The sequence below is a fragment of the Chionomys nivalis genome, chromosome 15 (assembly GCF_950005125.1).
Source record: "Chionomys nivalis chromosome 15, mChiNiv1.1, whole genome shotgun sequence".
In the NCBI taxonomy this organism is placed as follows: Eukaryota; Metazoa; Chordata; class Mammalia; order Rodentia; family Cricetidae; genus Chionomys; species Chionomys nivalis.
In genome coordinates this window covers 22,249,198-22,275,638 of record NC_080100.1, presented here as the reverse complement: position 1 = coordinate 22,275,638, position 26,441 = coordinate 22,249,198, and the positions used below count along the sequence as shown (strand labels likewise).

At 41.2% G+C, this 26,441-nt stretch overlaps 1 protein-coding gene across 2 annotated transcripts in view; it reads left to right on the top strand.

Annotated features, from left to right (window-relative positions):
* Positions 1-3,995: 3,995 nt before the first annotated feature.
* Agxt2 (alanine--glyoxylate aminotransferase 2) overlaps positions 3,996-26,441 on the top strand; it is a 41,128-nt gene continuing 18,682 nt past the window's right edge. The window contains exons 1-7 of one of the 2 annotated variants that reach the window (XM_057789945.1): positions 3,996-4,080; positions 13,578-13,663; positions 15,712-15,896; positions 17,833-17,956; positions 19,107-19,201; positions 20,284-20,377; positions 20,994-21,087. In XM_057789945.1, the coding sequence (XP_057645928.1) occupies positions 3,996-4,080; positions 13,578-13,663; positions 15,712-15,896; positions 17,833-17,956; positions 19,107-19,201; positions 20,284-20,377; positions 20,994-21,087 (763 nt within the window). Of the gene's footprint in view, positions 4,081-13,574; positions 13,664-15,711; positions 15,897-17,832; positions 17,957-19,106; positions 19,202-20,283; positions 20,378-20,993; positions 21,088-26,441 lie in introns of both variants that reach the window. The other variant, XM_057789944.1, reaches the window with a different exon arrangement.

Genomic DNA, 26,441 nt, shown 5'->3' with positions numbered 1-26,441 from the left:
TAGTAGCTAAGTGGTGGGGTTTTTTTTGTAGCCTGCCCCAAGTGTCTGGATTTGACCCTCAGTATAACAATTAACAGCAATAATATTATTAATATTAAAAATAAATGTCACAGCTGGGTCATGGCAGCACATATCTTTAATCACAGCTTTTAGGAGGCAGAGGCAAAGGCAGGAGGATCTCTGTGAGTTCAAGGACAGCCTGGTCTACAAAGTGAGCTCCAGGACAGTTCACAGAGAAACACTGTCTCAAAAAATCAAGTGTGTGTGTGTGTGTGTGTGTGTGTGTGTGTGAGAGAGAGAGAGAGAGAGAGAGAGAGAGAGAGAGAGAGAGAGACATGAAAATGCATTTATCCAAAACAGTATACATGCCAAAAAGGTCTATAAATACATTAAATAGTTGTCTGCGGGGATTAAAGGTAGAAGGTAGAAGGGCTGATGAATAAGAAATTTAAAATATTATGAAAATACAAAGCCACAGAGAAACTCTGTCTCGAAAAGACCAAAAAAAAAAAAAATACATCACACTCACTCCACAACTGCCAACTCATTCAAACAACTGAAAGTATTAAGCAAATCCAGTACCTTTGGTAGCCATTCAATTCTCAGTTCTTCACAATGAATGTCTCTTTCCCTATAGTTCATATCTTTTCTCTACTACTCCATTTTTATTTATTTATTTATTTATAGTGATGCTAGGTTTGACCCAGGTCCATTAATATGCCAGACAAGTTACGTCCCAAGCCCCCTTTTATTTTTATTATGAAACAAGCCTCACTAAGTTGCCAAACTAGTCTTGAACTCATGATATAACCAAGACTGCCCTTAAAATTGTGTTCTTCTGAACTTGATCCCCCAGATCAGTAGGAATACAGGGATGAATAGTACATCCAACTAAAACAGTTTTCTCATTTCTTTATGCTGAGTCTCCTTCTGTCTTTCTTTTTTTTATTTTTATTCTTTTTTAATTTAAATTTCCACCTGCTCCCCATTTCCCATTTCCCTCCCCCTCTTCCCAAATATTGCCCCCTCCCCCCACTCCCCTCCCCCTATCCCTACTCCTCTTCTCCTCCCCCCACTCCATTCCCCCTCCCTCTCGATACTGAAGAACAGTCCAAATTCCCTGCCCTGCGGGAAGACCAAGGTCCTCCTACTTCTATCTAGGTCCAGGAAGGTGAGCGTCCAAACAGGCTAAGCTCCCACAAAGCCAGTTCATGTATTATAATGGATGGAAATAGAAATCCTTCTGTCTTTCTTATCGACACCCCCAGTTTCTCAATCCTTGACCTCTTCAAACAAGTCCTGGTTGTTCCTCTGTACTCAGTCACTTTCCCGTCATTGTGATAGAAATCCTGACAGAGGCAACCTAGGATGGAAAGGATTTGTATTGGCGCAGATCTAAGAGTACAGTCCATCATGGTGAAGAAGACATGCATGGAGACGGGACAAACTTTGTCTGTGCCAATAGGGTATGGGATAATTGGTTATTAAGTGCTACAAACAATCAGCCTTCACCATCTTGGTCATAAGTCTACAATAAAGGCTCCATAGATAAAGGTTTCATAATCTCCCTAGGGTCACCGCTAGGTATCAAGCTTTTAAATACATGAGCCTGTTTGGAAGGTGTTTCCCATGGAAATCATAATCTACCACCTTTGATCCTCTTAGGCTCATAGCTTTTCATAATCCCAAATCAATCTGGTCAAACTTCAAAAGAGTGAGGTCCTGCCTTCAGAACACCACTTCTGCTACCTTCTAACACTGCTCAAAAACCACCAATTTGGTCTGTGATTCAGACAATCTCTTAACAATAAGCAATTCTGATGCAAAAAAAAAAAAAAGTGCAGTGGCATATAGTGAGCATTCCTGCTCCCAAAGGGAAGTAAGTACAGAGACATTGCAAGAAAAGACTGGACCAAAGCAACGCAGAAACCCAGCAAGAAAAACACGAAATAATCCTGAAGCTCCTTGTCTAGCATCTAGATTACAATTGTCTTGACTAGACCCATCCCACCTGAAGCAAATGTAAGCTCTCTTGTGCTCGCTTCATTTGAGTGCCTGCAGATTTCTTTGGTGCCCACGTGTTCCTGATATCTTGAACATCCTGGCTTCTCCACTGCAACTTATATTTCACCTTCACAACTTCATTCAATAGCCTCACATGGCCTCCTTGCACGGGATATGAGAGGCAGCAGGTTTCCACACCTCATTAGCTTTTCTTCTGGAACTGTCTCACAAGCTTTTATGACCTTGTCACTTTTTCATGCCTGTACAACAGCGCCACATAAATGGCAGGACATTCTACAGCCAGATTGAGAGGCAGTTTATTCCCCTCTTGAAGCTGGATTCCTGTGGTCTCGGGGTGCTTGCTTCCCCGTATCAGGAGGAACATTTACCTACCCAGCCATGTTAGAACAGGATGCCCAAGAGCCAGGCCTTGCCTACAAGGTATCACTTCTGCTATCTCAGGCAGAATATAAAGTATCTCTTTAATTGCACTAAGCTCTTTAACACCACTTTGGCCACAGCCACTTTCTTACTAAAGAGTTGCACTTCTTTCATCGCCAAGCTACACGTTTTCCACATCTTTCTGTTCCACTTTCTTCTCAAATGTATCACTGTAAATCTGGCTAAAGCAGGCAGCAGTAACTGTGCCACAGCACAAATACTGTGCTGTATTGAAAGTCTGTCTCCCAGAAAATTATTTCATTAACTTTTAATTTAACATCACTCAGATCTCTGGATGAGTAGAACAAAGCCAGGTTCTTTGCTAGAACATAGCATGGATCCCAATTTCCAATTTCATCCTTGTTTTTCTCCAAAATTTCATGAGTCTTTACTGCCCATATTCCTACTCCCATTCTGAAATCCTACCATAACGCCCCATTGGGTTACACTGACAACCATTCCATGGCTACTCTAGACCACAATCGCAGTCTTCCACATTCCTCCAACAATGCAATCCTAAAGACCCACAGGCCACATGGTCAAGTTTATGATAGCTGTGGCCTACCCCTCCACTTCTCAACCAGTTTGCTGTATCAGTTGTTTTTCTTGTCACTCTGACTAAAAACCTGACAAAAAGCAAGGTAAGGGAGGAAGGATATATTTGACTCATAGTGCAAGACAATATGGTCAGTCATGATGGGGATTTAGGTGGCAAGGAGGCTGGACCAGCTTGGTCTGTGGCAGTGGCAGCATGGAACATACATGTTTGTTACACGGCAATGACCAGGAAGAACACAGCTTAGGCTGGAAGGATAGTCTGCCAAATACTCCCATGCTAAGCTCCCGTATCTACTAATTACCTTCCAGGTCCCTGGGGTTCCATAACTTGCCATAGCAGTGTTGCCAGCTTCGGGTCAAGTGTTCAAAGGCATGGACATGTGAGGAATATTTTATACCAACCCAGTTTTGGATATAAACATTTTATATCTCTGTTACTGCCCTTCTAGAGTTTCTGAACTCATTCTGGTGGAATACAGGCTTACAAAATGAGCCCAAGAGCCGGGAAGTGGTGGCGCACGCCTTTAATCCCAGCACTTGGGAGGCAGAGGCAGGCGGATCTCTGGGAGTTCGAGGCCAGCCTGGTCTACAAGAGCTAGTTCCAGGACAGGCTCCAAAGCTACAGAGAAACCCTGTCTCAAAAAACCAAAAGAGAAAAGAAAAAAAAATGAGCCCAGGAGAACTTTATTTTATCTTTTTTTTCAACCCCCCTTCTCTCTCCCTTATCTTCCTTTCCCTTTCCTCTGCTCCAAGTTCCCTTTGCCACCCATCTTTTCTCTACTGCTTTTCTTTATTTTAGAGACACTGTTTCTAACACAGTCCGGCTCTGGGGATTTACCTAAGTCCACATGCAGTCACCAGTCAACAGTTCCCTTGCTAAAGCCTCCTCCTCCTCTAATAGCAAAGTCCAGCAGGTCAGCCAGCATTTAGAGCCCTCCTCCCACTGACCTGCTTCCACAGGATTTTGGAGTTTGCTTCCTACCTGGAACAAGATGGCTCTAGCCTGGAGAAATCTGCCAAAAGCCTTCTACCTGGAGACCTCTCTCAGAAGCCTCCAGATGTGTCCATCCTCGAGCTGTGAGTGGAAACCAGGGGACATGGGTCGGCAGACGGTTGACAGAGGGGAAAAGCCTGAACTCTGGAGTCTGTTGTCTAGAATCGAAACCATTAGAGCTGGGTGACGATTTGGGGTTTTAGAAATAAGCCTGAAACAGCCAGTGCTTCTGAGCCTTGCTGACCCAGGCCTTTCATTTAAGTCAATATTTCATCATGATGCTCATTTGTCCTGAAATGAAATCAATGAACAATAAAATCACAACTCAGATTTTAACACTGTCTATCTCTATTTTGATATAAAGAAGAAATCAAAGGAAAATAAGTCAAAATAAGATATTGCATTCAATAGATAGAGTTCTGAGATTATTATTTTGAAAGACATAGGTGTTCTCATGCATATCCGCTGCACATATAGGAGGTAAGGTTGCCAAACACACACACACACACACACACACACAAGACAGAGAGGGGGAAGGAGAGATGGGAGGAGGAAGAGTGGGAGGGAAAGACAGAGAGAAATAACTGCACACTTGAGTTATTTTCCCACAATCATCCAAGCCAGGACTAAACTAACTGGACTATCTCCTTCTGCAGTCTCCTCTCTCTGCAGCAGGAACGAGAAACTTGAGGAGATCTGAGGCAGCCAGATGTAGGAATCTTCATAATTTATTTCCATATATCCATGATCTTCACATAGATGTGTTCCCTCCAACTTCACAACGTACTCATTGATTTCCTTTCTAAACACATAGGCTAAAACAGCCTTCTGTTTACATATTTATGTGCCATGGTGAAAACCTAGGACTATGTGCTATACATGGTATAGAGGACCCTTTTCCTTCCTGCATTATGATCAACTTTGTTTTTTCCATAGCTTTCCATTTTCTCTCCTTCCCTCTTCTGTTCCCACTTCCTCCGTACCTCACAATTTTGTAAGACAATGTATACCTGATGTTTTTTAATGTGTGTGCATGTGTGTGTGTGGTGTGTTTGTGCAGGTGCATGTGGCGGTGCACACTTGTTTATAGGTGTATGTGCACATCTGTGTGCATATATGTGGAGGCCAGAAGATAATCGTAGATGTTGTTCTTCAGATGATGTCCAACTTGGGGGGGCTTTTTTGTTGCTTGTTTATTTGTTTTTGTTTTGTTTGGTGGTGGTCATTTTGTTTTGTTTTTTGAGACAGGACTTCTCATTGGTTGGGAGCTTACTGAGTAAGCTAAGGCTGACTAACCAACAAGCATCATGGATCCATTTGTCTATGCTTCCCCAGCAATGAAAAGTGTGTGCCCTAACACCCAACTTTTTTACATAGGTTCTGAGGTTCAAATTCTAGTCCTTGTGTTTGCATGGTAAGCACTTTAGTAACTATGCTATTTCCCTAGCCCAATTCAGCCCTAATGCTTCAAACAGTATTTTTTTTTTTCATCTTCGGTTAAACTTGCAACTGAGTCCTATTGTATTGTCCCACACATGAGGAGACAAATTACAAAAAAAAAAAAAATTATAAATGTGATCAGTAGTGGAAGAGTTGGCTCAGTAGTTAAGAGTACTTGTTGTGCCGGGCGGTGGTGGCACACGCCTTTAATCCCAGCACTCGGGAGGCAGAGGCAGGCGGATCTCTGTGAGTTCGAGACCAGCCTGGTCTACAGAGCTAGTTCCAGGACAGGCTCCAAAGCCACAGAGAAACCCTGTCTCGAAAAACCAAAAAAAAAAAAAAAAAAAAAAGAGTACTTGTTGCTCTTTTTATAAAAGACCCGGGTTCAGTTGCCAGCATCCATGGCTGCGTATAACTATCTGTAACTCAGTTTTCAAGAGATCCAATCATTTATCCTGATTTCTGTGAGCACCAGATATGAACACGGGGCACAAACATACATCCAGGGAAAACATACACATAAAATAACAAAGCCTAAAAATTAGAACAAATTTAAAAAAGAAATATGATAAAAGTCAGAAACATGTAAATGCCAACTTCATTTAAAGCCAGCTATATCTGGCTCTAAACTCAGAAGTTATACCATACCAGTTTCATTGCCCTTTCCAATATTTTAATTCCACTTCTCAGACAGAGATAAATTATACATTAACTCAGTGTCGGGGGAAACTACACTGAAATTACTAGTTACTGATAAAGTGAGAGAAAATGCCTTCAAGTTCCTTTTTCTCCAGCCAAAACTTTAGGGTGGTGGAGCAGGGTTAAGGGGGGCAGCAGGTGAGGCAAAGTGCCTAGAAAGCTTTTTGTCCTATTTGCTTTATTTTGCATATTTTGATTTGACACAATAATTATGCATGTTTATAGAATATAGTGGAGTAATGCGGTATTGGTAACTAATGTGTCATGATCAAGTCAGGATGATTAGCATTACCGCTTCCTTATGAGATTTTGTTTCTGGAGCCTGTGGTAGTTTGGATGAAGATGGTCCCCATTGGCTCATATATGTGAATACTTAGTCACCAGGGGATGGAACTGCTTGGGAAGGACAAGGAGGTGTGAACTTGTGGGAGGAGGTGTGTCACCAGGAGTGTGCTTTAAGGTTTCAAAAGCCCCACGCTAGGTCCAGTGTCACTCTCTCTGCCTGCTCCTGTGGAGTATGATATAAAGCTCTCAGCTACTGCCCCAGCCCCATGCCTATCTGCTTCCTGCTAAGACTGATCATGGACTAACTCTCTGAAACTGAAAGCAGGCCCCCAATTAAATGATTTTTTTTTTAAAAGAGTTGCCTTGGTCACGGTGCCTCTATGGCTTCTCCCTGAAATGCCTATCAACCTCTCTGAAGTAATTAGTACTGCCAGAAGCAGACATGTCTCACTACCAAAAAAAGACTAAGTTCTTAAAACCTTTTAAATGCCATACTCTCTAGGTCTTTGAAGTGTTAAAAATTATCTAACAGAAGTGTATCTCTGCATATCTAAAAAATCTAACTAACTTGCCTAAAAATTTGATTATTATAAATGACTATCTATTAATCTGTATTTCTTAATTATACATTACATTTTTAAATGAAGTGTATAAACAATACCTTAAACAAGAGTAGAAATATTCATATTAAAAATTGACCTTAAATTTGTATCAATAAACCAAAGTCCATGCCAATGTAAAGTATTCATTTCTACATCATATCACTCTTTTTTTCTTTAGAAAGACTTTGACTGTGACCATTAACCATTTATAATCAACCCCTTTTAAATAAAAACAAACATTTATAAAGAATATTTGGGAATTTGGTGTAGCTTTTTAGACTACTTCCTACTGGTTGGGGGTACTTTTAATCAGGTCTTTCATGAGGTTTCCTGTGTGGTTGGTCCATCTCAGTCTTAAAGATGTCACGGATGTTGGACCACCTGTACCATCACTTTAAAGGGTCTTGTTTGATCAAATCATATTAGTCAGTAAGGAACCCACAGCTTTCTATATCCTCTGTGGGAACAAAAGCAGAACTTCTTTTCCTAAGTTATATGTCCTTAGACTTAAATTTTGAAATCAAGATACCTTTAAATATATATGTTTATTTAACTCAGCAGCCTACACAATGAGATGTTTCTCTGTAGCTGGCTCATTCAAAGTCAAAAAATTCAAAAGAAATACAATAATATACATAATCCAGACCCTTTGTATATTTTCCACCTTTATATGGTTTTTTTACTCTATTCTTTTATTTTAATTTTTGGGTTTTTTAAGACAAGTTTTCTCTGTTTGTATTTGCTATCCTGGATCTCATTCTGTAGACCAGGCTGGCTTTGAACTCAAAGAGATCTGCCTATTTCTGTCTCCCAAATTCTGGGATTAGAGGAGTATGCCACCATACCAACTGCTCTACTTTTTTAAGAACTCTCTCTGTCCTTTTTCTTTTCTCTCCCAAGGCTACATATATTTTTAAACACACTGTAAACTGTTTAGAGGTTTTTGTTTGTTTGCTTGCTTGCTTTTCTCATCTGAATCTGTCTTTACTGTGTATCTTTATCTTTTTCTGACCACATGGGTCTTTTATTTGCTAAGCAATATGGCTAGGATTAAAGCTGTGCCTTTCACAGCTGGATCAACCCCACTACTTGGCTTTCTGAGACTCTAGCTTAATGGCAGAGGTACTGGCAGGAGCCACATTTTTTACCACAACTCTGGAGTTTCTAGGCCCATGCTACCACGAAGTGTGCCACCAGCTGTTCATAAACACCTTTTAAGTGTTTGGTGGCAGGACCTCTTAGAAGAGCTGCACAGTTTTTGCTGCTAAAGCTGAGTCCGGAAGCCTTTCTTAAAGGAGCCACACCTCTGCTCACCACCAACAAACAAAGCCTACCGGAGACAAGATGGTTACCAAAAAGCTGCACTTGACTCTGTTATTGTCTCTCTAGAATCCTTCTTTTAAAAAGCTTTCTCGGGCTTTATGTGGAAATTTCTGCCAAACGTTTAGGTACCATTTGTAAGCAAAGACTGCACTTTCATTTCCTGGCTGCTCAGACCAAAATAATCACTCAGAAACTATTTTAATTACAACACTGTTTGGCCAATGGCTCAGGCATATTCCTAGGTAGCTTTTACATCTTAAATCAACACATTTATATTATCTGTGTATCACAAGGCTGTGGTTTACCGGTAATGTTCTGGCATCTTTCTCCTTTGGTAGCTACATGGCATCTCCTAAACTCTACCTACTCTCTCTTTCTCTCTCTATATATATGTGTGTGTGTGTGTGTGTGTGTGTGTGTGTGTGTGTGTGTGTGTGTTCATATATATCAATATGTTCATATTTCTTACCTGGTTTTATTCTACTAAGCCATTGGCCAAAACAGTGCTTCTCTACAGCCTCAACAACATTTGTTTGTTGTTTTGCTTAGCTTGCCTTTTTGATACTAGCCAATTTGACTTAAGAGAGGTGATACCATATAGTCATTTTTAGATTGGAACCCTACATAGAGTTATATCAAAAAACTATGGAGCAAAATCTTACCATATAGCTTTTAATCCCTACTCTTTCCCTAACCTTCCAAATACTCTTGAAGTCTCTTTGTCTACTTACTTATCATGTACATATGTATGTGCTTGTGTTTGTTCATCCTATACATATATTGGACACTCTTCATGCATATGTAGTATGTGCAAAATATTCAAAAGTTCTGGGTACCTACTAAGTAAGTAGGTTCTAGTGTTACAGACATAGTGACAACGAACAAGCAAAGCCCATCTTTGTATATCCCACAGGTGAGACAGGAATGAACAGATAAACAACTAAAATATCATAAAAGAATAAAGAAAACAGTTATAGAAAGGTAAAGTGGGGCATTTGGGTAAATAAAGCAGTTATATGTTTTAAGTGTTTTTGATGTGTAAAACCATAAAGTAAGTCATAAATCTCCTACAATATCTGTGTATTTATTGTGTGAAATTGGTACATGTAGATCACTTAGCCTTACCCACCTTGATTCATATTGTCATTCTGGTTTAAAGATGCATATATAGTTATGGAAATAATTCATTTTCAATATAGAGTAGAAATATATTTTTAAATATTTTTGTTCTTTGACATTTCCATACATTTATTCCATATATATTAATCACATTCATCCACCATTACCTTAATCCCACTCCCCCAGTTGACCACACCACATTCTCCCCCAAAAAACCTCTTTTTATTTTTTGTTGTTTTTAACAACACAGAGTTTAGCTAGTGTTATCCATGTGTACATAGGAATGTGGCCATCCATTATGTCATGAAAACCTTACTAGAGGCCTCAAATCAAATAGTAATTCTCTCTCACTCAGCAACTATCAACTGCCAATATCTCCTCCAATTGAGGTGGAGCTTTGGAGGAAATAACCTCCCCTACCTGTGCTGGAAATTTGGCTGGGTGTTTCTCAGGCAGGTCACAAAAGCAAGAGTGGAAAATAGCTTAAAGCTGCATCTTTTCTATTAATTAAGGTTCCAAACTTCATATCATTTTAAGGTTAGATGGAAATTGTGTGCCAATGTGCTGTTTTTGACACATTTTCTCTCACACAAAGGAAGGGTGCACAGGAACAATGTCCACTACCCACTGAGAAATCTGCCCCCAACATTACACTCCTGGAAAGACTTCTCAAAGAAAATGAATAAGAAAAGTTATTCTGATTATCAGGGCCCTTACTTGAATGGTAAGCTTGTCTCAGAGAAGTCCCATCCAAAGAGGACTGTACCTACCAGCCCCCAAATCAAATAGAGTTCTTGCATGAGCACAAGCAACAGTGACTGCCTCTGTTTTACTTCAGCAAAAGACTAGGTTGAAAGGCCATGGCAGAAGGAAGGGAGTCCGAAACAATCCCCAGAAGGTAACAGAATTGGGCATGAAAAGAGAGGAAAGATGAGCCAGCAGAAGACGTGAATTCCAGAAGGAACCTTCTCGCGATGGCCTTGCTGGTGAGAGGTGCACATCTCCATTAGTTATCCTCTCAGCACACACAACAGGGCAGAGAAACGGGTGTCGTGGTCTCGTGGAGGATTGAGTAGTACAGAACAGAAAACAACATGGTCCTCCTGCTGTAGAGAGTGAAAGAAGGACAAGGAGACCACCCTGCAGTGTGACAGCAGCCACTCCAGTGGAGAGAGAACAAATGAGAGAGGGAGAAAAAGAATAAAACAGAACATTTTCTTCTCTGACCAGCTCCTGGTCCCTTGCACCTCCAGATCTCAGTGTGGCGTCAGTAGGCTTCCTTGGCAGATAGCATGTTGGTCTGTCGCTGCCTCAGTGAATAAATTAAAGATCTCTCTTTTCTAATTCAGTGTCTATCCTGAATATCAGAACAGACAGGAAATGGGATGTGGGTATACAAAGGAACCTAGAAGATGCTCTGCGGAAATAAGACACAAATCGGATCTGAATGAGTCACACCTCACAGAGTGCATTCTGCGTTGCCAAGCTCTCATAACCCTCTACTTAACATCAAGGGTGAAGACTGCTGATAAACACTCTTCCTCAGTTGACAACTGATTTCAGGAGAAAAAGAATTTTCTGAGAACTCTCAAATACCTGTAAAAGGTTTATTTCTCTCACTGTCTTGCCCTATAGGTTTTTTTTTGGGGGGGGGGGGGGCGGTTGTTTGTTTGTTTGGTTGGTTTGGTTTTTCCAGACAAGGTTTCTCTGTGTATCAGCCCTGTCTGTCCTGGACCTCACTTTGTAGACCAAGCTGACCTCGAACTCACAGAGATCCACCTGCCTCCCTCTGCCTCCTGAGTGATGGGATTAAAGGTGTGCGCCACCACCACCCAGCTAGTTTTTCCCTTTTTAATATCGTGAATTTTGAAGAAAGAAAACAAAGCAATTTGTCTGCTGTAGAACTCTGAAAATTACATAACTGGTAACTTAAATCTAATTGCCCAGTTGGTCTTTATTGTATGTGTGGCATTTTCTTCCAAATTCAATTCCATTTAATATCTGGAGTCGTCTGTGTGAGATGACAGGGGTGAAAATCAGAGCTGCCTCCTGTGTTTAGTCTAAAAGACAATGTCAGATAAGTAAAGCAACAGACACATAAAAATGCAAATTCATAAGACACCAATTCACAGAAGACTTGGAATTGAGCATCTTTAACCCAACCCTCCCCCCACCCAGTCTTATACACACACACAACACACACACACACACATATTTACATATGTGTACCCATATACTAGAACCAATGAAAAACTGGATCAATGTCTGACTATCACAGCACACTCAATACAATGGCTCTTTTACACAAGGAAGGCATGCAGGTATTTCTGGAGACATATTGATTTCCATTTTTCTAAGAAACACAGGATTTGATTTATTTTTATCCATTGATTTTCATTATGACTTGTGAAGCTTGCTTCTTGACAGGGGTAATGTGTCAAGAAGGGTTTTCCGAGTATTATGTATTATGTAATTCGCTTATAGAATAATTTTTCCTTCTTTTAGTTTGCTTGATTACCTCTCTGCCTTACTTCTTTACGTCCTTATCTTCCTCTGTCTCTTTTTCCTTTTCTCTCTAATGTGTTTATGGATCTCACTTAGAACACTTCCTTCACCATTTATGCACTCGTCCTTTGCTGACTGAGTGAATGACTGAGTCCACCTTGACTGTTTAAAATCACAGCTTTTGTTTGTCAAGTCTTTCCCATCATCCCTCTTACTATTCTCTCTCTCTCCTAATTCATACAGTTACATAGTCAATGAACTCTCAGCCTCCTCATTGGGGCAACTCCAATTTTACAGATACAGAACATAAGACTACTGGAATAAAGGAATTTTGAATTCTCAGAAATACTCTTTTTTTTTCTCCATTTCAGGAGAGTGACTAGCACAGAGATACACAATAAAAAACTTTCAGAAGATGAAATTCTCAGAAAACTTAAGCTGCCTTTTTCCTGTCATTCTTATGCATGGGTAACCAAAAGCCACCTTACTTTTAAAGGAAGAGCAAATTCATGACATTAGTGATTGTTTGGAGCTGAAAAAAATGAATGGGATTTTGAAAGAAAATACGTGCAGTTATTACATCCCTGCTTCGTTCAGAAATGCATTGTTCGTTGAGTTTGAGGCTGACTTCACAGCCACACAAACACCAGCATCTCCTCCATGCATTCAAAGCTTCAAGCTGTGCCAGAGGCTTCACTTCCTCAGTTCTTTCCAACTATGAAGTTACCTGAAAACTGACTTCAAACCTTCCGAATGAGGAACATTCTTTTCCAAGGGTTTTTATAAAGACTCTAACTATGCTCTCTGATGGCCTCTAACTGCATTGTAGCTTCCCACTTAGAGGGGAGATCAACGTCTGTGCTGTCAAGAAAGGGTGAGCAGAGAAAGAGTTCTAGACTGGGAGCCGACAGTTTGTAGTTTCATTCTTGCTCTCCTAATTATCATGGGGAACTCGAACACCAAGGTGAAGAGAACACCTCTAGCTTCCACATGAGAATTTCAGTACCCCTTCCCAGTCTAGAAGTCTCTGCTAACTCTAAGCATTGAATGATTCTTCCTTCTCAACCTTTCTCCCTTTTCAACAGTTTAGGTTGGTGGCCCTTTCCTCAGGAGAGGGAGGTGTCTGACAGACCTGTTTGCAGGAATTAGTACAGACCACCAACTAATGGCCATTTCTACTTGTTCCCTACTAGAATAGTCAATGACAATGAATTTCATATATGGAGAGTCACCCAGGTTTCAGGCACTGGACCACACAATGGATTTCAGGCACTAAGCAACTCAGAGCTTAGAAAACAATGTGGATGGACATCCCCCGCAGTCTGCATTGCCATCTGGCGATACAGTTTTAGTCAATAAGAAGTAGGGTTGGCTTGAACTGAGTTCTCTAAGCTTGTGAGAGGGGCTGTGGGAGGAAATGCTGCTTCCTTATCTTCCTTATTTTTTGTACTAGATTTGATCATTTTTTCCTCCAGAAAATCCACTATTAAGATACCCCAGTGTTAAAATCAAAACTAATGTGATTTTATTAAATAAAATTGCCCAATTGATTCAGGTAACCATAAGTGATTGACACAAAGAGATCCTAACTCACTTTATTTCAGTAGGTGCTTTCTGGATATCCAGATCCAGGCTCACGCTTCATACAAAGCCCAGCATGCCATCATGTGACTTCTCACCTGAGCCATACCAGGTAAGACTCAGGTTTCCGGAAAAGAAGAAAGGTCTCCCTCGGAAGTCCCCAAGACTTCCAAAGTTGTCCCCCAAAAGGACCCACAGATAACCCTGCTCTGTAAGTCAACAGTTTTATCCTAGATATCCTACTTTCTAAGTTTTAGGCAGTGTCTGAAGCCTTCTTACACTATTTACTGGCTACACGTGGGTTGTTAAGCATATGTGAGCCAGAAAGCACAAGCAAGGACTATTACAGGATGATACACAGAGAGAGACGGGGAGAAAGAGCACAGATGCGTTCATGTCACTCAAGTCGAGTAAACTTCCTTAGGTCCTCCCCACCAAAAAGTATAGATATTTTCCTTTTGTCAGGCAGATTAATAACAATTTCTGTCACTTTTTCTATCTCCTTTCCTCCCTCTCTCTCACACACTCAGCAGTCCTTTTGTTCTGCATCATATTCTTTGAAACTAAATTTTAAAGTCAACAATCGGGAGCTCTCCACAAAAAGAAAACATAGGTGTGATGGTTACTATTGTCACCTTGGTGGAGTCTAAAATCACCTGAGAATGGCCCTCTTGTGTGCCTGAGGGAATTATCCCTCTAACATTAACTGTGGTGGGGAAAGCACATTGTAATTGTGAGTGGGAACATCCCCGGAGCTTAGGGTACTGGAAGCTGGCTGAACACACGCATCCGTTGTTCTATGGCTTGGTTGTGGGTAGAATGGGACCAGCTCTGTCAATTTTCTACCACAATGACTTTCCTGCACGACAGCCTGAACCATGACCCAGAATAAATTTTCCTCAAGTTGCTTTTGTTTGTGTTTGTGTTTTTGTTTTTCTGGGATTTGGTTTTTTGAGACAGTGTCGCTCTATGCAGTCCTGGCTACTTTGAAACTCCCTATGTGAACCAGACGAGCTTTAAACTCCCAGAGGACACCTGTCTCTGCCCTGTAGGTGCTGGGCTTAAAGGTGTGAACTCCTTGCATCCAGTCTTATGTTCCTTTTGACAGTTTTCTGTTACAGCAAAGGAGAAAAAAACTCTAAGATGTTCAGAGCAGTTTTATTATCTAAAACGCAGTGGGTTAGGGAGACAGCTTAGTAGATAAACTCTAGAGGGGGAAGTATAGGACCTGAATTCAGATCCCAGCCACCACATAAAATTATGAGCATGGCAGCAGATGCTTGTGATCACAATGAAACTGGGAAAATAGAGACGGGGACCCCTGAGGCTAACCAGCTAGCCTTCCTAGCAGAATCAGTGAGCTCCAAGTTCAGTGGGAGATCCTGTCTCCAAAAACTAAGGCAAAGAGCATTGAAGAAGTCGCTCAGTGTTTACCATTGGCCTTCACACACATGCACCTATGCACACAGTACACATGCCTGTGAATCTGCATACACACACGCACACACACACACACAAATATGTTCAGAGAGAGGAAGGAAACTTTGGTCTGAAGTTCAGTGATAAAGCACTGGCCTAGTATGTATAAAGCCCTGGGTTCAAGGCCAACATCATCATCACCTCATTCATTTAGTTTTTTGTTTTGTTTTTGGTTGAGGCAGGGTCTCTCTATGTAGCCCTGGCTGTCCTGGAGCTCACAGAGGTCCACCTGCCTCTGCTTCCCAAGTGCTAGAATTAAATAAAAGTGTGTGCCACCATGGTCAGCATTTATTTGTTTTTTTTTAATTTTCATAAACCTACAGCAGCAAAAGTGGCATCACTTTAGCCACTTATTTACAAGATTTTTTATTTTCATGGTAAAATCAACTTGAAACCAAGGTTTTTTACTGAGAGATGGAAGTTCCAACTCTCTTCTTCATGTATACTCCCAGGGGGGAAATGATAAATAAAAAGGAACACAATGATAATGTCACCTACTAAGCAGAAAATATTTCAATTTTCCCAGGACATACCGAATAATGTGCCCATTTGTAAGCCAATACAGCAGGGAGTCATGTGTTCAGGTCATGAAGGGGACTACGCCCTGGTATACTACTGATCTGCTCTTGATCCTTCAGGACCCATGAATAAGAAAACCAATTTTAACTTGTCTGCTTGTAGTCCCTTCCCTACAGCCGTGCTCGGGAGATTCATAAGCATCACCTTTCTCCTGTGGAAACAGCCTATTTCCAGAAGCCTCTGATGCTCCACCAGGGACACATGGAGTGGCTCTTTGATTCGGAGGGAAACAGATACCTGGACTTCTTCTCTGGGATTGTAACTGTTAGTGTCGGTCACTGTCACCCGTGAGTATCTTTAAATCCGGGGGCGAGGCGGTTGCACTTCAGAAAAACAAATATTGCCATTGTTCTGGTCTTGGCTTTGCAGCCATTTCTAGGACAGGCGGCTTTACAGCTGACTTGCAGTTTTCTGGCTCTAATACTCTTTCTGCCCCCTCTTTTGTGCTTCTTAAGCTATAGAGGGTCCATTCCCTTTTGCCCTTAAGAATTTGATGAATAAGCTTAATGTTTACACATATATAATAATGTATGTGTAATAGTAATATGCATATATAACAATGTACAATAATATACGCATGTGTCTTATATAAGCATATATACACATACAAAATATTATGGAAAAAGTACAGACAAAATCATTTGAATGGGTTGAGGTCAAAGCAAGGGCCAAGAGGTCTCTTCTGCAACTAACAGGAGAAGAGACATGACTTGCGCCCCCATGCTCAACATTCTTCTCTACTTCCTACTCTTTCCCTCTTCTGTTTTGGGGAGATGTAAGTCCCAAGTATCCAAGCTAAATTTCAGAAACCCCTTACGATGGAGTACAAATATTCATGAAAGCAGAGAGCAGTGGGAGCAGAATCCTCCAAACACTGGCCATGTCCCTGGCAGTAGACAGCTCTTCCTCACACTCTTGACCTTTGCACAGCTTCTTATGACCCTGACTACGGGTATTCTGGTTCTGTCTTTATCTCTGTCCCTCTTCTTCTCTCTGCTTCTTTCCTCTCACCATCTCACCACATTCCCTTCATCGACACCCTCTTGCCATGTTTATTTTGTTATATTTTCAACAGCTTTATCCAATTTGATATCTCCATCCTTGGCCCCTCACCAAACTATAGCAATAAGTTGATATATGCAGAAAGGGTGCCCCACATCCCTCAATTCTATGCAGAATCTCCCATCCCAACATGTGCTAAGACTAATTCTGTCTTTTCCACAAAACCAATCTTTGTTTTTCCTCACATACTCACTTATTCAAGAAACCCATGTGGACCATCTGCTGGAGAGCTGATGCATCTCTCAGTTATTCATGGAATTTGCCTAGCATTTGAGGCAAGAAAGTCAAAGCTGCCCTTGAATTTTCCTCTTTTCCATTTCCTGCAGCCAACCTGATGCCACAGATCCGAAACCTCCACCAAAAACTCCCCAATCCTAGGGGTTCCTCTTCCCACAGTTCCCATTAGCACAAGTGTTTTCAGAGTTCTTCCTCTGCTCTCCAGAGGAAGGTCACCTTGCCCACCCAGCCGGCCACCACATCACAAGTAATCTGTGTCCCCTCCATTCTATGTGTCATGTGACTCTCTGATTTATTTCTATCAGCAATGATGTTGTCAAAGATCTCATCTCTTCAAAAAGGACACTTTAGAATTTTCTTAAGTGAGATTTGTGGAATGATAACCACGGGAGTTGTTCCTTGGAAAAAGTTCCAGGAAAAGATAAGAAAAGGATACCCTATGACGCCCCCCCCCCCCCCCCCGCTTTCCTTCTTCGAGAACAGCTGTATGCCAAGCAAAAGCAAGTCCCACAATAGAAGAATTTGTTTAGTCTGGTATTTCTCAAATTATTCAACCACTGGGTTAATTTTTAGGTGTAGCAGATATTAGTAGTAAACAAGACTTGAACACCAGCCCCTGCTGTCATTTAGATCAAGTTCAACACCTTTCCCTATCTTCCCAAAGCCTTCTTACTTGGGCCCCACATGGTTACCCGCCTTTAGTTGCTACTTGCCTTCATTATGAGCCTGATATGAAAGGCTGGACTGATTCTTTAAAGAATGACTCTTCAACATTACAAAACGCTCGTCACCACGAATCGCTGCTCCAGTGAATCCTGCCTCCTGAAACTGTTGAAGAAGCAGCCAAGGGTCCAGGTTCAATGACCCAGGGGAGAGGACAAGCCTGCTGGTGGTGTACGCTTGACTGGTTGTGTGTTTCTCCAGGAAGGTAACTGCAGTGGCACAAAAGCAGATGGGCCGCCTGTGGCATACAAGCTCTGTCTTCTTCCACCCTCAAATGCACGAATATGCCGAGAAACTTTCAGCGCTTCTCCCTGAGCCTCTTAAGGTAGAGTGTTCGGTGCTCCCAGCTCACGAGGATGGCGACCTGGGAGCCCAAAGGATTTGGTCTGGGCATTGAAAGTCTGCCATAGTGAGCAGATAGCCATACCTAAAAGCACTCACACTGAAGAAAGGGGTCTCTAACATCTCAATCCAATGTTCGCATGTGTCCCCGGAGTCTCCTCTCCTTGGTTACTTCCTTATACCTTTCCAGAAGTCTTTTATTAGGGATCCCAGTCCTCCAGATGCTCTTCAGTGTTGCCAAGAGATTCTCTTCTCTGTGTTTCTGAAAAGCTATTTTCCTTTGTTCTCCTATAAAAAGTGAGGCCATTCCACATAAATAACATTTGTCTAAATGCACTTAGACATTTTAACTGAATGAGATATTTTTTTCTAAATCTGAAATGAATTAAAGTTGACACTGAACTACATCTAAAGATGTTAGCAAGATTTAAATGCAGGCATTAAATGAATATATAAGTGTGTGTGTGTGTGTGTGTGTGTGTGTAAGACCCAGATTAGTGTTCAATACATGGCTTTAGTTTTTATTTTACCATATCATCTCAATACTCCATTTACTACGCTATGTATATTAGAAAAAAATTTGGAATGGCCATCCCTGTTCAGATCCAGATCTTCATGGCGGAGCACAAATGGGGCAGCTGGAGAAGACATGAATGCACGCTTCCTTGTTCCCGCCTGGAGGAGCTGGACCTCTTCAGTTCTTCCCCTTGTTTTGCTCAGACCCAGCTGCATTTTGTTTCCACAGTCACACAGCAACAGCAAACTAGGATTAAACCCTTGGGGTTGCCAGGTTGTGGCTCTGCCTCATTCTACGCCTTCAGAATTAAGAGGGATGAGCTAGGTGCAGGAACCAAAAGACCTCATTTATGGATATTGTCTGCCCCTGACCACTGTGAACCTCTCAGAAAGTCTTCCCACCTTCCCATTTTGTAGCTCATCAATTAAAGCTACTAGAAGCACCACTTTTGACAAATGAGTCAACCTCTTAGCCAGTTTTATTAGCACTTAACAGCTGTTCAAAGAAGAACTGTAAGATTTATGTAGTAGTTAAAAGGGAGAAGTGATCAGAAACAGAAGCTGACCTGAAGGGAACCTAAAAAGTACTAAGTCATGTGTCTTTCTTTCCCCAACAGGTCATTTTCTTGGTGAACAGTGGATCAGAAGCCAATGACCTGGCCATGGTGATGGCCAGAGCACACTCAAATCACACAGACATCATTTCTTTCAGGTAATCACATTGTACAGCATCCCAGAAACACTGACTTATCTCAACACTAAATGTACATCTTTAAATTGTAGCACAGAAGAGGACAGTTTTCCCAGTATTCTTCCAATGTCCAGTGAATCTGATGACTAGATAATTCCATCTAAATTGGCCTTATAAACTCTTGATGAATATGTTATCATTTAAAATAACAGAAAAGTTATGAAGTCTTATAAAATTTATATTAAAGATATGAATAACATAGTAAAAAAAAGTAAGGAATGAAGAAGTTAGTCCTGTGTGTAATGTGTTAAAGGATAATTTTTATCTAAATTCGACTAATTGTGTCAATAGCACAATACTACAGATTCCATATAAAGCACACATGTATTTTATAAGCCTAAAGAAACATTTGCTGTCAAATAAGTTTGGCAATAACACAGTGTGATTGTGTTTTACCAAAATAACCTCCCAGAACACACACCCAAGACAAGTATTGATCTATTTGAAGCAGAAGTTGGTGTCTACTCTGCCTCCTTTCTCATGATCACTCTTGAAAATAAAATCTGAAGCTCCTTGAAGGATGATTTTGATTTAGAAATCTTCTTGAATTGTTTAAGATGATTTTATGCTAAGAAGGGGTGTTTTGGGTTTGAAGGAAACCGAAACTGTTTCCAATATTCTGAATAAGGTCACAGCAGTCACAGAAAGAGGACAGCACTCCCCAGTGCTACCGAGCGGCAGTTTCACCACAGGAATAAATATTTGTCTTCCTACGGCGCTTTGAAGATTAGTATGGATTGAACATGTGATCTCTGCAGCGCTGCTTTAAAAAAAATCAGTTTCATTATTTTAGAGTGACAGATTCAAAATTAAGAGTCCTTGCCAGTCTCCAAAATCATTTTCACAATTTCAGATCTGTGAGACCAGTGGAAAATATCAGTGAATGCATCCACGTACCATAAATTTCGATGGAGTCTTAAAAGGCGTCCGATTCGAATGTTTACATTTTTCTAGTTCCTCCCATGTCTTTTGTATTTTTTTTCTTTTGAAGAAAAGGATCAAAGAAAAATAAACTTGACCTCCTTCTCGCATTGTCCCCTCAGAGGAGCCTATCACGGATGCAGTCCCTATACCCTCGGCTTGACAAACGTAGGGAACTACAAGGTGGATTTCCCCAGTGCGATGGGCTGCCGATCAGTAAGTTCTGGGATCGCTGGATAATCGAGCCTTTGTTACTGACATCAGAATTAGAAACTAATATAAAGCATGCCATTAGCCAAGATCTCAATTTGACTTTAAAAACCCAAAGACCAATTGAAGAAAACCTTTCTCAGAAATGCCCTTAGATTCTGAGTAATAGTTAACAATAGAACTTTACATTTTATTTTGTTAATTATGTACAATCTAGAGACTCAAGCATCTTAGAAACTTGCACACACAAAGTTTCTATCAAGTCATCCCTGTCCTTGCTTTCTGTCCTCACGGGCCATACCCATCTTTTCCAGCATCAGAACCAGATACCTAATTATCCTCATTCTTTATTAAACCCTCAACTGCTAACCCTTAAAAAAAAAAAAAAAGTTGCTTCTGAACTAACATCAAAATTAATTTTTTTAAATAGTGGTCACATTTGTAATTTCTAAGGAAAATGTCTCTTCAAAACAGATTACATTTTTATCATTAATGAGAAAGGAATGAAGAAGGTGTCTCAATACCAAATTAAGAAGCCCACTTGCCTTAGCTGCCACTACACAACCTTCAAATTGGCTATTTTGTGAACGTTTTGCTAAAATCCTTCTTTTGTGACTTGCAGACAATGTGCCCAGATGTTTTCCGTGGCCCTTGGGGAGGAAGCTACTGCCGAGATTCCCCAGTGCAAACAGTTAGGAAATGCAGCTGCGCTCCAGGTCCAAATGGGCGGGGAGGGAGGGTAGAGCTGAACGCTGGGTGGGGTGAGGGATTTGGAGAAGGGGAAAACAAGCAAATTCGGGAACTTGGGAAAGGGAAAAGTTGAAAGAAACAAAACGAGAAAATACTAAGAAACCCCCTCAGTGACTCAGCGCTTCACATGCCCACTCTTGCTGTGAACGGTCCCAGCTGCCATCTGGCCGCGTGGGGAACTCATCTCACGCTCTCAGATGTAAGCCGGGAAACAGCATGTTACCTGACAATTCAGTGGGCCTATGAAATGAGTGTGATTCTTCATCAGTTCCCAATGGGAGAGGGGAAAATGGAAAAGGAGACATCTGCAAATCACAGAACACCAGTCAACAATTCTCGAGGGACCCCGAACGGCAGCCAAACAACATCTGTTGGACACGGGGCCATTCGTGGATGCCACTGACTCTCATGTTTCTTGTGCAAGATTTAGTCATTCTCGCCAGGAGAAGTTCTATTTATCAATCCCATTTTTATCTGAATTCATAGTATGAAAGAGAAGGGGAATGGAAACAGCGTTAGCTGTTTTCTGGTCAGATTTATCATCAGTACAGAACCTTTAGAGCAGCTGCTCCTCGGGCGCTCTAGAGGAAGGACAAGCACTCCAGCCAAAAGCTAGTTAATAGACTTGGATGAGTCACCGGGTTGAGAGGAAGACTGAAAAATGGAAACCTTCAAAATTGAGCTTTGATAGTTCCAGGACAGGCTCCGTAGCTACAGAGAATCCCTGCCTCGAAAAACCAAAAAAAAAAAAAAAAACACTCACCTTAAAATTCAGACAAGATAATAACGAAATGGAGAGTGAAAGCTTGGGCATTGGAACAAGACAAAATGTCATGGTCACAGAACCTAAAAATGCACTGAAGGTTTTAACCTCAACTCAGATGCTCAGTTTTAAGGAAGATAAACTGAAGTTTTGTTGTAATATAAGCGGCGGGGCTGCGTCCCAGGCACCCGGCCGCCCGCATGGCTTAGCTTATGCCCCAAAATAATTACACGGAAACTGTATTCTTTTAATCACTGCCTGGCCCATTAGTTTTAGCCTCTTATTGGCTAGCTCTTACATATTGATCTAAACCATTTTTAATATTTTGTGTAGTACCATGAATTTTTTATTTTTACGTGGCTTATTTTTTTTTATTTTTTTTAATCTATAACTATCTGTACTCTGTCTCTTTAAAGACTTTATCCCCCTTTTTTAAGGGCATTAACTTTATTTTATATATATATATATATATTTTTAAGCCTATGTACATTTATCCTACACTGTGACCCATAGAGGTCTTTTATGTCTGAATCTGTTTTATTGTGAATCTGTAATTTTTTTTTCCAGGAGCATTTCTTAAAATGTTAAGCAGTTCTTAAAAACTTAAGTTGCACCATGTAGGGATAATATGGTACCACCTGTGTCCAGCTCAGTTTAAACCTTAACTGCGCTGTTATTATGGTAATTACGGTAGTTCCTGTCTGAGACCAGCACAGTTTAGCATGGTGGAGTTGAGCCCTCCTGCCTTAGAGCCATTTGGTGCCCCTGAGCCACACACAGTTTTAGGCACACAGCAGTCCACATTGTTATCAAGCAAGACGTAGCACTTTACTCCAAATGATCCATTCAAAAGCTCTGTCTCCAGCAGGAGCCAAACAGAGATCGCGATGGCGGCACAGCCCAGAAAGCCGGCATTTTAAAACAGCCAGTTTTTTCCTGTTGCTGAGTCAGGACAATTTTTTTGCCGCACGCAACCCACAAACAGCAAAAAGCTGTCTTAAATTTTCTCTGTGTCCTTTTTAAGCCCTCTCAGGTTTTATGTGGAGTTCATTAGCACGTTGGGTACCACTCTGTTGTAATATGAGCGGCGGGGCTGCGTCCCCGCCGCCACCCGGCTAACTTTACCCGAAATAATTACACGGAAACTGTATTCTTTTAATCACTGCCTGGCCCATTAGTTTTAGCCTCTTATTGGCTAGCTCTTACATATTGATCTAAACCATTTTTAATATTTTGTGTAGTACCATGAGCTGGCTTACCAGAAAAGATCTTAACCTGTGTCTGTCTGGAGTGGGAGAATCATGGCGACTCCCTGACTCGGCTTCTTTCTCCCAGCATTCTCTCTGTTTACTCCACTCACCTAAGGGCTGGCCTATAAATGGGCCAAGGCAGTTTCTTTATTAAATGAAAGTAATTCCTCCATCAAAGTTTACACTCAGGAAGTAGGAAAAGTAGGGCTGGACCTCAAGTCTTCAGACCCTAGCTTTAAAAAACTGGTGCTTTCAGTCCCTGTGAGCACCCTCGTTCACACGGGTGTGCCAGCAAGTTGAGTCCAAGCAGAAAAATCATTCCTTTCCATCTCCTTTTCCATGCTTGGGGACATGTGTGGAGTCAAGGGACACAGACTCCACTCCATCTTGGACTTCAGTCTTCTTGTTTATAAAATTAATAACAATAGTAATAAACAGCACAGGCCTTGTTCCCATCACACCACTTCGTGAGATCAGGAATATGCAAATCTTTTTAGAGGAAAGCATTTAATAACAGTTTCCATTTTCTTGGGAATATATATGTATATCACATATGTGTGGCATGGAGAACTAAAGTCGGCCACGTGCATCTCAGAGTTCTCAGGCTCTCCGCTCTGCAGAGCCACCAGCAAAGTCTAGAAGCACTCAGAGCTGGTCACTTCCTTCTCTCCTTTCTCTGCATCTTTCCCTCTGCCCATCTTCTCTGCATTCTCTCTTAGAGGCCTTCCCCTAAGACCAGTGGTTCTCAGCCTGTGGGTTGTGACACCTCTAGGGGTTGCATATCATATATCCTGCATATGAGAATTTTACATTATGTTTCATAACAGTAGCAAAATTACAGTAGCAACAAATTAATTTTATGTTTGGGGGTCAATTCAACATGAAAAGCTGTATTAAAGGATCACAGCATGAGGGAGGTTGAGGACCACTGGCCTAGACCATCTTGAAAATATATGAACAGCATGATAATCTCTCTTAAGTGTCATCTAGAGAATACATGATAGTGTAAGATATATATATATATATATATATATATATATATATATATAATATATATATTCTATCGGCTCCTGTTTTCCTAACAGTCATCCTACAGATACAAGAATGAGACCACATTTTCATCTATTTTCCTCTTTTAATGAAAATAGATGCTTTTCTCATATAATATATTCTGGACAGTTTCCCATCCCTCTACTCTTCCCAGTTCCTACCCACCTCCCTCTCATCCAGATCCAACCCCCTTCTGTCTCATTAGAAAAGAGCAGGCTTCTGAGAGATGACAACAAGCATAACAACATAAAATAGAATAAGAAAAAATAAAAACCACCACGTCAAAGTTGGACGAGGCAACAACAAGGAAGAGAGCCCAAGAGAAGGCATAGGATTCAGAGACACACTCCTTCACACACTCAAGAGTCCCTTAAAAATACTGAACTGAAAACTATAAAATATATATGTCCAGGACCTGGTGCAAACCTACACAGGCCCTGTTTGATGCTTCGGTCTCTGTGAATTCATATGAGCTTTGCTCAGTTCATTTAGAGGCCATTGGTCTCCTGGTGTCCTCCATCCCCTTTGGCTATCACACTCCTTATGCCTCCTCTTCTGAGAAGTTCCCAGAATTCTGAAGGGAGGTATTTGATGGAAACCGTCCACTTAGAGCTATGACACCATGGTTTGTTTTTTTATATATATTTTTTTTCAAAAGAAAACAAACTATCTTTTTTCATTTTACATACCAATTCCATTTCCCACTCCTTTCCCTCCTCCTATTCCCTCCACCTACTCGCCACCTGCCCCCATCCACTCCTCATAGAGGGGAAGGCACATTGCTTTGGGGGAAGGTCCAAGGCCCTCCCTACTATATCTAGGCTGAGCAAGGTATCCATCCAAAGAGAATAGGTTCCAAAAAAGCCAGTACAAGCAGTAGGGATAAATCCTGGTGCCACTGCCAGTGGCCCCGCAGTCTGCCCCAGCCATGCAACTGTCAATCACATTCAGAGGGACTAGCTTGGACCTATGCTTGTTCTTTCAACCAGTCCAGCTGATGTTGCTAAGCTCCTATGAGCCCAGGTAAACTGTTTCAGTGCATGTCTCCACCATGGTCTGGACCTCTTTGCTCATATTCTCACTCCTCCCTCTTCAGCTGGACTTTGGGAGCTCACTCCAGTGCTCCACTAGGTCTCTGCCTCTGTTTCCATCAGTTGTTGGATGAAGGTTCTGTGGTGATATTTAAGATATTCATCAGTTTGACTACAGGGCAAGTCAGGATCGGGCCCCCTCTCCTCTATTGCTTAGGGTCTTGCCTGGGGTCATCCTTGTGGATTCCTGGGAATTTCTCTATTGCCAGGTTTCTTGCTAATCCCATAATGGCTCCCTCAATCAAAATATCTCTTTCCTTGCTCTCATCTCTGTCCTTCCTGCATCTCGACTATCCTGTTCCCTCAAGTTCCCTATTCGCCCCACCCCCATGCTCCCAATTTTGTCAGGCAATCTAGTCTCTTTCCTTTTTCCAGGTGAATCCACATATGTTTTTCTTAGTGTTCACCTTGTTACTTAGTTTCTCTAGGATCATGAACTATATATAGGCTCAATATACTTTGCTTTACAGATAGTATCCATGATCACTTATGAGTGAGTACATACCATGTTCATCTTTCTGGGTCTAGGTTACCTCACTCAGAATAGTTTTATTCTAGTTCCATCCATTTGTATGCAAATTTAAAAATATCATTGTTTTTAACCACTGGGTAGAACTCTAATTTGTAAATGTGCCACATTTTCTTTATCCATTCTTTGGTTGAGGGGCAACTAGGTTTTTTCCTGGTTCTGGCTATTACAAATAATTCTACTATGAACATAGTTGAACAAATGTCCTTGTAGTATGATTGAGAATCTTTTGGGTATCTGCCCAAGAGTGATACCACGCTTTTCAATAAGATTGAAAGTGGACTGAAGTGGACTGTAGACTCCTGTGGTGTCTTTATGTCCAGCCATTGTATTCAGTCCACCATGTCAAGTAATTTTAATGTAGATGGTTCAAGCATGCAGTTGCTTCTAGAGTTTTCTCCCTGGATGTATACAACCATAATATGGATATTTTCATCTCATAATTATTTCATCGAATCCCATCTTAGGTCAGTTTGCCATTTTTCTTTGGTAGATGTCATAACCTCCTATCTACCTTCTGGATTGTTTATTTTCCAGAGACTCATTTTCCAGATTTCCAGGCACACCCCATGACAGACTTTTTCTCTTATCACCCTTACAGTGTCCCGAAGCTGGCACAGATTGTGCCATTCTTTCC